Source organism: Macaca nemestrina, chromosome 1 (genome assembly GCF_043159975.1).
Source record: "Macaca nemestrina isolate mMacNem1 chromosome 1, mMacNem.hap1, whole genome shotgun sequence".
Lineage (NCBI taxonomy): Eukaryota > Metazoa > Chordata > Mammalia > Primates > Cercopithecidae > Macaca > Macaca nemestrina.
The window spans coordinates 222,747,375-222,760,260 of record NC_092125.1 but is presented as its reverse complement, the minus strand read 5'-3'; the positions used below and the strand labels follow the sequence as shown (position 1 = coordinate 222,760,260).

Genomic DNA, 12,886 nt, shown 5'->3' with positions numbered 1-12,886 from the left:
AAAAAAAAAATTGTCTTGAGGGTGCAGAATTAACTTGCCAAGTGTTGGAGAGTGTCAGTGGCCGTGCCTTAATGCCCTTCCCTGGAGACACTTTGTTCTAAAGAACTAAGGGTGTGTATTTAGCACCAGGGAACCCCAGCCGCTGATGTGAAGGTGAACTTGGGCTGGATCTTGTTCCTTAGCTCCCATGGCTTTTGAGCCTCGAAGACCATTGTTATCTGTCATTTTATTTTATTTTGATTCCTGTGGGTAGTGGGAACATCTGTCATTTTAGACTGGTTAAAATGCCTAACCAGAGGTTTATTTTCTGATCCTGAGTCCACATCTCGTAACTTGCTTGGAACTGGAGTTTTATAAGCTTCTGTAGCAATCGGTGTGTGGGTCACCTACCTCAGCTTCACCCATTCCATGCTGCTTTAGCTGTTTCAGTCTGAGTGGGAGGTTTTTTCCTTACCTTGGTCCCGAATTCCAGGTGCTTGTTACTGTAGCTCTGTGTTCAGTTCAGCCCTTGTGCCAAGTATTGGGGAGTGAGCTGTGACCAAGCCAGACACATGTCCTGCCCTCATGGAACTTACAGTTTAGTGAGAAAGGTGGAGATGAATTAGAAGCATGATGAAGTTTTTGAATATGGCAGGCACATTACCATGGGAGCATATTGCAAGGGGATCAAATGTGGCTTAGGGGTGAGGGGAGGTGGTCCTGGGGAATGGTCTTTAAAGTCTTAAAGGGCGAGTGGAGTTAGCCAGACCAAGGAGGGGTGTCTCAAGGCTCTGATGGATTGGAAGAAGTCTGTGTGAAGAGGGGAGGAGAGCTCAAGGTGATGCAGGAGAGGTAGGGCGGGGCCACAGGTGAGCCAGGTTAAAGATCTGGAACTTTTATCCCCAGGATAAGTGGTTGATAAGGGTTTAAGTGTATGTTGGGGGAGGGAGTGGTCAGATTCCTTTTTTATCTATTTGTTTATTTACTTATTTTTTTTTTGAGACAGAGTCTCGCTCTGTCTGCCAGGCTGGAGTGCAGTAACATGATCTTGGTTTACTGCAACTTCTGCCTCCCAGGCTCAAGCATTTCCCCTGCCTCAGCCTCCCGAGTAGCTGGGATTACAGGTGTGTGCCACCATGCTTGGCTAATTTTTGTATTTTTAGTAGAGATGGGGTTTTACCATGTTGGCCAGGCTGATCTCGAAGTCCTGACCTCAGGTGATCCGCCCGCCTTAGCCTCACAAAATGCTGGGATTACAGGTGTGAGCCACTGCGCCCGGCCAGATTCCTATTTTTAAAGGTTCACTCCAACTCCTTTTTAGAGATTAGATTAGGGATGGAGAGGGGGAGGGGTTATGAGATTGGAAGCTGGTAGACCAATTTGGAGGATGTTGCAGTATCCCAGGCATAAGATGACCATGAGATAGATTTGGGAATGGGGTAAGGGGGATGGAGTGTGGCCCCAGGGATGGAGAGAATAGGTAGTTTTGAAGGAAGTGGGTTAGACAGTCTTTGAAGTAGATGAGCAGGACAGAAGCAGGAGGTAGGGGTGGTTTAGTTTCAACCTCATGGGAGACAGAGGAGGGAAGCAGCATTATGACTCTCCTGTCCTCACTGTTTTACTTGTTGCAGGGGTGCCCGTTTAGGGACCCTGAAATTTCACTGAGATTCACTGGGGGTTTTTAAAACCAGAAGATGCCTTGAGATTGTAGGGGAAGGAGGTGGAAAAGTAGAAGACTGGGGTGGCTGTTCTGTGAGGGATTGATCTCACGGTGTCTTGCAGGGGTTGGTGAAGGGTGAAAGACAGCAAAGAACTGGATTCTAAAACTTTTGGATCCTTCCTGGGCTTCCCATTGAACTAAGAGTGTAGTGGGTGCCCAGTGTGCTATGTTGCAGAGCTCTGTTGTGGGACAGTAGGAAGGGAAACTTGGGTATGAACCTGAGAAGAGGGACTTGAGGCCTCACTGGGCATTGTCTCTGCACCTGTGTCATTGGAGAAGAAATCAGAATTTCCTCTGTGGGGTTAAGGGACGAAATGAGTGCCTACCTGTACAGTCTAAGGATTTACCATTTTCAGCCAGAAGTGGCCTGCCTCTTCACTGGTGAACAGTCCCTAAATTTCAAGCCTTGGTCTCACACCAACTCTCTGGATTTTCTGGCCGCAGGAATTGGATTCAAATACGTGGCTCTGGGAGACCTCATCATCCTCATCACTTTTGGCCCGCTGGCTGTGATGTTCGCCTACGCCATCCAGGTGGGGTCCCTGGCCATCTTCCCACTGGTCTATGCCATCCCCCTTGCCCTTAGCACCGAGGCCATTCTCCATTCCAACAACACCAGGGACATGGAGTCCGACCGGGAGGCTGGCATCGTCACCCTGGCCATCCTCATCGGCCCCACGTTCTCCTATATTCTCTACAACACGCTGCTCTTCCTGCCCTACCTGGTCTTCAGCATCCTGGCCACACACTGCACCATCAGCCTGGCGCTCCCCCTGCTCACCATTCCCATGGCCTTCTCCCTTGAGAGACAGTTCCGAAGCCAGGCCTTCAACAAACTGCCCCAGAGGACTGCCAAGCTCAACCTCCTGCTGGGACTTTTCTACGTCTTTGGCATCATTCTGGCACCAGCAGGCAGTCTTCCCAAACTTTAAGGGGACAAGTAGCTCCCCCCACGACATGTCTCCTTTTCTTAGAATATATTAAAGTCAGAGTGTCTGAGGAAGGAACGTGATTTGGCAGTCAGGGTACTAAGCATGGGTGGGAACTTCTGCCTTTTAAAAATTGTTTTTGTGTTCTTAAAGTTAATATGTTGTTTCTCTCTCTCTTTTTTTTTCTTCATTTTATGGAGAATTTAAAAACCATTCTTGTATCAGAAGGTGAATTGGGCGCACGATCCTTGTTTTATTAATAATTTCCACTAGAGGGTGTTCTCAGGTCACTTTGCAGTGAAGTGGACTTAGTTCCTCCTTGTTCCGTACAAAATGTCCCCAGACTTTGTAAAGGAGCTGCCCAGTTTGGCCTCCTCTCCCAAAAAGACGCTAACTGGGCAGAGTGTCGTCCTGCTTTCTTGATCTTGTAGGATGTGCTATGATTGGTGCCAGGCCTCACTAACACAGGGGCTACCTGTCTCTTACTCTCAGCACCTGTGTCCTGAGTTACGCTGCCTGAGAGATAGAGTCCCTCATTAACAGCCTGTGTGACTGTCAGCTTTTTGCCTAAATTGTGATTCAGATGCTTTTGTTCCTCTCTCCTTTCACTTATTGCCACAGTTGAGGAAAAGTGTCAGATTACCCTGCAGCAAGACATGCCAAGGACTGGGAGGGGAAAAAAAACCACCCTGGAGGCAACTGAGAAAATCACTGCCTTTGGATTGAAATCAGTAGGGTGGCTCTTTTCCCTTTGTTAAATCTACTAGAGTGATGGGAAGGACTCCCAGCCCTTTCAGTAACTCTCAGGAGCCCTGAAATGGTAGAGGCACTGCCATTCTTGTGGGATACTCAAAGCCCACAGGGCTTTTCCCTCCCGATTGCATCTTCTGATGCTCCCCATGCCCACCCTCCACCTCTCCACCTCTCACCTCTCCACCTCTATGGTGTTGCCATTTGTGTGTTTCCCATCTGTGGAGCCAGACTATTTGAGCAACAGCTTAGCAGCGAGTCAGGGACAGCTGCCACTTTCCACAGAGCCACAGGATGGGCAGAGCAGGGACCCAGTGAATGAATAGCCAGTGGACAAACAGTCTTGAGCTCTGTTCAGCCAGAGTGATCAGCCCCGCCAGTGAAGGGGCTGTGTCTTCATTCTTGAAGACAGATGTGCAGTATTGACCCTGCCTCTCCCCGGGGCTTTGTGGATAGTTGAGGGCTTCAGTGAGGTCACACTCAGAATGGGGCAATTCCAGCATTTATCCTGACTGCGTTTCATTGCATTGTCTGTGAAGTGTAATTTCTGGGCCAGAATTGCTCAGTTGCATTTGATCCAGGACTAAAATAGATTGGAAACGGTCATCATTGTTTTCTGTTGTGATTTTAGCCATTCTAGTAGGTATTTAAGGTCATGGCCTGCAGAAAATGATGTAAGAACTAGTTCTTAATCTTTCAGATCAAGCTAATTATGATATGGAACCTTGAGTTCAAATTGATTGGTTTACTTGGAAAAAAAAAAAAATGTTTGAAAATTGCAAAAGTTCCTCTAAAGTTAAATCAAAGGTGGTTTGTCTAGCAGAGAGCCAGAATCTTCTAATAGTGGGCAGAGCCCAGAGACAAGGGGAAGAAAGACGACCTTCTCCCCTGTCCTTCCCAGCACCGTTTTTGTTTCACACCAGGCTTGTGGCATTTTGGTGCTCACAGGGGTTCTGCCTTCTGACCTCTCTTTGGAGTAGGCCATTCTCATGCAGGGCTCACCCTGGGGCTGGAGGACCAAGGACTCCCTGTGTCCACCTACCACATATGCCTTGGTGGTCACTCCTGTCGGGGCTGTCAGTTCTGCACTGTGCCCTGGTGCGGATTTTAATGCATATTTTTATACATAAATGTTCCCAAAGGCCAAATTTGGTGCCAGGTTTTATATGCAGGTCACCATAATTTGTATTATGTCCCCTGAGTCAATGAAGGTTTTCTTTAGACTTCTTAATTAAAAAAGAAAGAAAATGTTCACCAGTGGGCTGGCTTCTGGTTTTTGCTTTCCTCATACTTACTGTGTGATTGTGAACTCTGATTTGTAAATCTCAGGGAGACCAAGGCAGTGACATTGGACATTCAGGCTGTGCGGAGGGGCACCTGGTTTTTGGTGATGAGTTTGGGTAGGTTTTGACCAGATTCGATGGGCCTTTAGAAAAGGCAGCAGGGATTGGGCATGGTGGCTCACGCCTGTAATCACAGCAATTTGTGAGGCCAAGGTGAGAGGATTGCTTGAGCCCAGGAGTTTGAGACCAGCCTAAGTAACATAGTAAGACCCCATCTCTACAAAAAAATTTTAAAAAGTTAGCTGGGCATGGTGGTGCATGCCTGTAGTCTCAGCTACTCAGGAGGTTGAAGTGGAAGGATCACTTGAGCCTGGCAGGTCGAGGCTGCAGTGAGCTATGATCATGCCACTGCACACCTGCCTGGGCGATAGAGCGAGACCCTGTCTCAAACAAACAAACAAAAAAAGCATTGAGGGCAGCATGTAGCTACAGTGGATTTGCCAAGAGCCAGTCAGTCAGGCCAGATTAACCTCGTTTCATTTTTCTTTTTCTTGATAGGGTCACTGTGCTGATAGATGGAGAACATGAGGTAGATTGAGTACATGTGGGTTTCAGCTAGGCATTGGACAATATATCCTATGAACAAGGCAGAGATACGTGGGATGGATAACAGTGGAGTTAGATAAATTCCTGGGAGACTGAACAGGCCGTGGGAGTAAGCTAACTGATCAGCATGTCAGTGTCAGCTGGGAAGGAGCCCTTAGCAGTTGGAGCCCTGCCCTCTGCCCTTTGCTCAGCTGGATTCAACACCTGTTATTAATGACTCGGATGAGGCAGCCAAAATGAAAGGTTTCATGAACCTCGGAGGAAGAGCTTACAAAATGACTGACAATTAGCCTCATAAATCAAAAGGCTGCTTTGATGGGTCAAAAGAAAAATGTAGTGTGAATAAATACAAAGCGATACACTGGGGTCCCAAAATGAACAGCATACACATCAGAGGGGGAGAGCCATGGTGTGACCACCATGGAGATATGGGGGCATGAGTTTTCTCGGTGACTCTGGAATCTGACATCACTTGTCTTTGTTTATATATTCATTTTTTTGAGACCAAGTCTCAGTGTCGCCCAGGCTAGAATGGAGTGGCACAATCTCGGCTCACTGGAATCACTGCCTCCCGGATTCAAAGCCATTCTCCTGCCTCAGTCTCCCCAGTACCTAGGATTACAGGCACACACCACCACACCTAGCTAATTTTTGTATATACATATTTTATACATATCTCACTCTGTTGCCCGGGCTAGAGTGCAGTGGCACAATCTCGGCTCACTGCAACCTCTGCCTCCTGGGTTCAAGCGATTCTCCTGCCTTAGCCTCCTGAGTAGCTGGGATTACAGGCACCTGCCACTATGCCCAGCTAATTTTTTGTATTTTTAGTAGAGACGGGGTTTCACCAAGTTGGCCAGGCTGGTCTTGAACTCCTGACCTCGTGATTCACCCGCCTCAGCTTCCCAAAGTGCTGAGATTACAGGCGCGAGCCACTGCACCCAGCATAATTTTTGTATTTTTAGTAGAGACGTGGTTTTACCATGTTGGCCAGGCTGGTCTCGAAATCCTGACCTCAGGCGATCTACCCATCTGGGCCTCCCAATGTGCTGATTACAGGCATGAGCCCCCGCGCCTGGCTGCCTTTATTGCTTTGAGTCAGATTTATTCTGCTCCCCAGTCAGGTGGCTGGAAATTCAATGCCAGCTACCTCTTGAGCACCCTCCCATCTGTCTGGGATCACCCAGGACTCCTGGCCTCTGTAGGGCCAGAGCCAGGGATTTTTGCTTACCATCAACCTCTCTGCTACTGGATGCTGGGGTTTGGCCCTGGAATCTGCCCTTATCTTGGACACTGCTCCTCTAGAAAGGTTCAGAATGCCCTTTCCTGGTGACAAGTACCAGTAAGGCACAGATTCCTGCTACTCCAGTCACATTCTGCCCAGTCTTGGAGCACTACCACTCTACCTATGATAATGCCCCATCCAGCTCCCCTACTCAAAGCGTTTCCCTTCTTTGCCCTTTGTAGGACCTTTGCACTGAATCCCACTCAGAGGACCTTTGGAAGCTCAGGGCTGGCTTCTTCTGGAGTTGGGTGGGAAAAGATATGAATATGTCTTATGTTTTCTTACTAATGCTTCCCTTACTCCTGTATTAAAACCACCAGGCCAGGCACAGTGGCTCATGCCTGTAGTCCCGGCACTTTGGGAGGTCAAGGTGGGTGGATCACTTAAGGTCAGGAGTTCAAGACCAGCCTGGCCAATATGGCGAAACCCTCTCTTTACAAATAAATACAAAAATTAGCGCCTGTAATCCCAGCTACTCGGGAGGCTGAGGTGGCAGAATCTCTTGAACCCAGGAAGCGGAGGTTGCAGTGAGCTGAGATCGCACCACTGCACTCCAGCCTGGGCAACAGAGCGAGACTCCATCTCCTAAATAAACAAATAAATAAAAAATAAAACCAACACCTGAGCCTTTGACCTGGGCCAAAGCTTAGTCTGAGTGAGTAATGAGCTCCACCTTCCATGCAGGTTAATGTGATCTGAGGTAGAATTAACAGGAGAATTGGCATCCAGAATAAGGAAGGTAGAAGTTCTGCCCATCCATGTGTGGGTCATTCCTCTCATGCTGGGCTGGGGCCGGTCCTGGGTGCTTTGCCTTCTTCCTTTTCTCTAGATATTAATAGAATCAATGTGGTGAGAGATCAAGAACATGCTGTAGATATAATATACTTGGATTTTAGCAAGGCATTTGACAACATACTATGAAATATGGAATGGGACCAAGCACGGTGGCTCATGCCTGTTATCCCAGCACTTTGGGAGGTAAAGGCGGGTGGATCACTTGATGTCAGGAGTTCCAGATCAGCCTGGCCAATATGGCGAAACCCTGTCTACAAATAGACAAAAAATAGCTGGGCGTGGTGGTGCACACCTGTAATCCCAACTATTCAGGAGGCTGAGGCAGGAGAACCACCTGAACCTGGGAGGCAGAGGTTGCAGTCAACTAAGATCGCACCACTGCACTCCAGCCTGGGTGACAGAGTGAGACTTCATCTCAAAAAGAAAAAAAAGGCCGGGCGCGGTGGCTCAAGCCTGTAATCCCAGCACTTTGGGAGGCCGAGGCGGGCGGATCACAAGGTCAGGAAGATCGAGACCACAGTGAAACCCCGTCTCTACTAAAAATACAAAAAATTAGCCGGGCGCGGTGGCGGGCGCCTGTAGTCCTAGCTACTCAGGAGGCTGAGGCAGGAGAATGGCGTGAACCCAGGAGGCGGAGCTTGCAGTGAGCCGAGATCGCGCCACTGCACTCCAGCCTGGGCAACAGCGTGAGACTCCGTCTCAAAAAAAAAAAAAAAAAAAAAAGAAAAAAAAAAGAAAGAATGGAATGGATAAAAAGACAATTACAGGAGCTTGCTTTTCTATGTGCATGTGTGTGCATGTGTGTGTGTTTGCATGGGTAACGGCTGTGGTAGAGATTTCCATTTCTCAGTATAAGAACCGCATTTTGAGGATGTTATCAACAAACTGGATCTTGTCCAGAATGCCGTTGGCAGATGGGTGGGGGCACATAAAGCCATGTCAGCCTGGAAAGGAGAGTCACAAGGAGGCTGTCTTTGGGAAGATGGATTGGACTTTTTTTTTTTTTTAACCTTTTTTTGCATGTGGCTTCAAAGGGTAAAACTAGGACCAATGGGTAGAAGCTCTTAGCTCAGGAAGGTTTCTTCCTTCCTTTCTATTTTCTTTCCTTTTCTTTTCCTTCCTTCCTTCCTTCCTTCCTTCCTTCCTTCCTTCCTTCCTTCCTTCCTTCCTTCCTTCCTTCCTTCCTTCCTTCCTTCCTTCCTTCCTTCCTTCCTTCCTTCCTTCCTTCCTTCCTTCCTTCCTTCCTTCCTTCCTTCCTTCCTTCCTTCCTTCCTTCCTTCCTTCCTTCCTTCCTTCCTTCCTTCCTTCCTTCCTTCCTTCCTTCCTTCCTTCCTTCCTTCCTTCCTTCCTTCCTTCCTTCCTTCCTTCCTTCCTTCCTTCCTTCCTTCCTTCCTTCCTTCCTTCCTTCCTTCCTTCCTTCCTTCCTTCCTTCCTTCCTTCCTTCCTTCCTTCCTTCCTTCCTTCCTTCCTTCCTTCCTTCCTTCCTTCCTTCCTTCCTTCCTTCCTTCCTTCCTTCCTTCCTTCCTTCCTTCCTTCCTTCCTTCCTTCCTTCCTTCCTTCCTTCCTTCCTTCCTTTTTTTTTTTTTGAGACAGAGTTTCGCTCTCGTCACCCAGGCTGGAGTGCAATGGCACGATCTCAGCTCACTGCAACCTCTGCCTCTGGGGTTCAAGTGATTCTCCTGCCTCAGCCTCCTGAGTAGCTGGGATTATAGGCACGTGCCACCATGCCCAGCTAATTTTTGTGTTTTCACCATGTTGGCCAGGCTGGTTTTGAACTCCTGACCTCAGGTGATCCACCTGCCTTAGCCTCCCAAAATACTGGGATTACAGACTTCAGCCACTGCACCTGGCCAGATCAGATCAGGACTTCAGCCACTGCACCTGGCCAGATCAGATCAGGAAGGTTTCTTAGCCATTGGAGAAATCAGCGAGTGGGATGTTCAGAATGTCTCAGTCGGGGGTGAGTTCCTTGTGACTAGAGGCATTCAAACAAAAAGAAGATTCCTTGTCAGGAACATGGGTGTGAAGAGTCACATCAGAGAGGCGTTGGATGAGAAGACCTCTAAGGGTCTTGCAATCCTGTGATTCAGTTGTTCTGTTATTACAGGATTGTCTTTCAGACCTGCCCCCAGGGGTTGGGAGGACAGAGTACAAGAGCCATGTTGACATTTCTTCTCCTTGATGTCAGACCGTTGACGGTCTACCCATCTTAAAAGGAACAGATATTCCTGTGATAGATATTCTTTTTTTTGAAAATATTTTATATATACACACACACACACAAACACACACACACTCACAGAGTTGATTGCACCTCGAAAGCCCTTGAAGTGAGAGGGATGACAGCTCCTCTCCTCTGAGCCCTGCGGACCACTCTGCTGCTAATGGACTGTCAGCTTCTTTCATTATGGGCTCCAGACTGTGCAGGCTGGTGTAAAAGGAGTGCCTCTGGCAAGAACCTGGCACTTGGGTTCCAGCCAGTTGACATTTGTGATCTGCCCTTCTTCAAACTGGGACAGCCCTCCCACCATGAGTGACTAAGCTAGGATGGTGAATGGTGGTATAAACCAAGTCGGGTTCCTGCCTGAGGAGGGGGCAAAGGCTGAGTCTGGGCTCATCAGGAGGCTTGCAAACGGCTTCCTGGGGTCAGGGAAAGGCTGTAATTGCAAGGCACAGACTCATTTCAGAAGATGCTGGAGCTCTGGGAGGAACAGTGAGGGCCTTGATCACATGCTCCCAACCAGGCTGAGCTGGGTAACACAAGTTGGTCTGGGGCCCTTCTATGATGTTAATGCATCCCCATGCATCCCGAGGGGCAGCGCTCTGTGTGGTGTGATTCAAGGGGTCCTCCAAAGTCTGCATTCCCACGTTCCTGCCATATCCTGGCCTCTTTCTCCCCCAGCTTGGCTTAGAATTGCCTCCTATTAGGATCACAAATGGGTTTAACAGGGAAGACAACAGCATGGTGTGTATTACGTGTCTATTAGTTTGTCAACATGTTTATTGTCAATTTCTCCCAGTAAGTGGTAGGACTAGAGTATAAGGACCATGTTTTCTTTTCCAGCCCATCTTAGCACTAGCACAGTGTGTGGTACAACAGAGCAGATACTCAGTAACTAGTTGTTGAATGACTGAGTTACATGGGAGGGGCTGGACCCTCTAGGGCTGACTGACAGGTGTGAGAGTTTGGACCACTGCATCACATCAGCTGGCAGTAAGGACAGGTGAGTTCCACTTGGGGTTGGAGGAGAGGAGAACCATGGCAGTAACTCATTATTATTATTATTATTATTATTATTATTGTTATTATTTTGAGATGGAGTTTCGCTCTTGTCACCCAGGCTGGAGTGCAGTGGCGCGATCTCGGCTCACTGCAACCTCTGCCTCCGGGGTTCAGGTGATTCTCCTGCCTCAGCCTCCCAAGCAGCTGGAATTACAGGTGCCCGCCACCACGTTCAGCTAATTTTTGTATTTGTAGTAGAAACAGGATTTCACCATGTTGGCCAGGCTGGTTTCGAACTCCTGATCTCAGGTGATCCACCCGCCTCAGCCTCCCAAAGTGCTGGGATTACAGGTGTGAGCCACTGCGCCCGGCCCCATGTCAGTAACTCTTAAGAGCTTTTAAGATCTGGCTCATATTCCTGGTGCGTAGAAGTCTCTAAATAAATAATTGTTGGATGACTGGCCGAGGGAATGGCAGTAATAAAGCTATCATTTGTTGAATGCTCGGTATGGACCAGGCACTGTTCTGGTGCTTAAATGCATTCTTTTAGTGCTCATAACAACCCTACAAATTGGATATTAAGGTCTCTTTTTCATAAGAGAGGAAACTGAGGTTCAGGGAGATTAGTAAACTTGTCTAGGGTCATCTGGCTAGTAAGCAATACAACCATGATTCAAATCTTGCTCTAATTCAGTGCAAGTTCTTTTATTATTATTTTTAATTAAAAAATTGAGACAGAGTCTCATTATGTTGGCCAGGCTGGTCTCGAACTCCTGGCCTCAAGCAGTCCTACCTTGGCCTCCCAAAGTGGCCTCCCAAACTACGGGCGTGAGCCACTGCACCCAGCCTTCAGTGCAAACTTCCCCTCATCTCTCTGCTTGCCCTACAGTTCCTTGCATGTAAGGGGCTCAATCCATTGGTCTGCCCTTAGCTGCTCCCAAGTGTGTGAGTGATGGGGCCAGCTATGGGCCTACAGAAGTGGCCAATGCGCTAGTGCCAGGGAGGTGGTTCCCATCAGGGTGGGATGGCTGCCTCCTGGCTGGTGGCATTCCCACCAACACCCCCAGGGGCCAGCTCTGTGGGGATAATAACTAAGCTTGTTGGTCTAACCTACTCTGGCTGGTTGGGCCAAAGTTACAAGTCAAAGTCTGCCCATCCCCAGATAATGGAGAGTGGCTCCTGCCTACCCACGATGATGGAGGCGAAGGTCCAGTCTCAGGTTAAACGTATGCTTCTGTCCCCTCATCTGTCTGCCCTCATTCGTCTCTTCTCTTCCAGTCCTCATCTAGCCACCGAAGCAGAGTGCCCACATCAGGAGCATGGGAGCAGCCAGTGCTCAAGCTCCCAGAAACTGCCCAGTGACCTGCCTCCTAGACCTGCTTCCTGAGAATGGGGCTGGCCACCTTCCAGGAGAGGAAAGTGAGCCCCTTCCCGCCTTGGGGTGGGCAGCACCTGGAGCTGATAGTTGTATGCATGTTTAGGACACAGGGTACTCAACTCTTCAGGTTCAGTGTGCCGTGTGAAGGGAGAGGAGGTTGACACACGTCAACCGTAGAATAAACAACAACCACAGAACATCAAGGTAGAGATGGGGCTGCTGGGTATCAGGAAGGCTTCCAGGAAGAGGTGACAAGGAGCGGGGATCAAGGTTTCTAGGAAGAGGTGGCCATGAGAGGTGATTGTTCCATGGAAACTGAGGTGCTGATGGACAGCTCAATTCCCCCAGCTGGAGAAAGCCCCCCTGTTGCTGCCTGAGAGGGTAAGACTCCAAGTTTTCCTTAATCAGCCTCTTTCTTTTGGCCGTGCAGTCAGACAACTGGAGCATTGAGGCAGGTGTGCCAAGGGCACTCTGACCACTGCTAAAGTCAAAGCCTTCTGCAGAATGAAAACTCCGATACCTCCTTGCTGAGAAACAAACGAGAGAATGGCGGGGGTGTTTAATCATCCTCAGCTGCCAATACCTAATCAAGATGAATGGCCTGGAGAGACAAGGCCTGGGAAAGCACCCGTGAAGCGGGAGCGCTGAGCCCAAGTCTCCTGCGAGTTAGGAGCCCCTCAGCTCTGGGCCACATTGAGGCCAAGGGAATACTAGGTGGGAGGCCCTCAGATTCAAGGGAAGTGCTGAGGGGGTCAGAGGTCACCATGGTCACCAACAAGGGCCTTCCAGCTGACACTTGCCTTGGCCAAAGACCTTTACTGAGAGCCTGCTCTGCCCCAGGAGGCAAAATAAATGAGGCACACCCCTGCCCTTCGAGGACACACAGTGAAAAATAGCAAAAGCTACCTACATACATTATCCTGCCACCTCAAGCATCA

General features: G+C 48.9%; 1 protein-coding gene across 4 annotated transcripts in view; it reads left to right on the top strand.

The window, feature by feature from the left end:
- Positions 1–12,886, top strand: part of LOC105473154 (UbiA prenyltransferase domain containing 1) — a 96,333-nt gene that overhangs the window by 11,649 nt on the left and 71,798 nt on the right. The window contains exon 2 of one of the 4 annotated variants that reach the window (XM_011726790.3): positions 2,144–2,785. The exons of 2 other annotated variants lie outside the window; for them this stretch is intronic. In XM_011726790.3, the coding sequence (XP_011725092.1) occupies positions 2,144–2,631 (488 nt within the window). In that variant the 3' untranslated portion in view covers positions 2,632–2,785. Of the gene's footprint in view, positions 1–2,143; positions 2,786–12,886 lie in introns of those variants that run through there. One more of the 4 variants, XM_071100790.1, reaches the window with a different exon arrangement.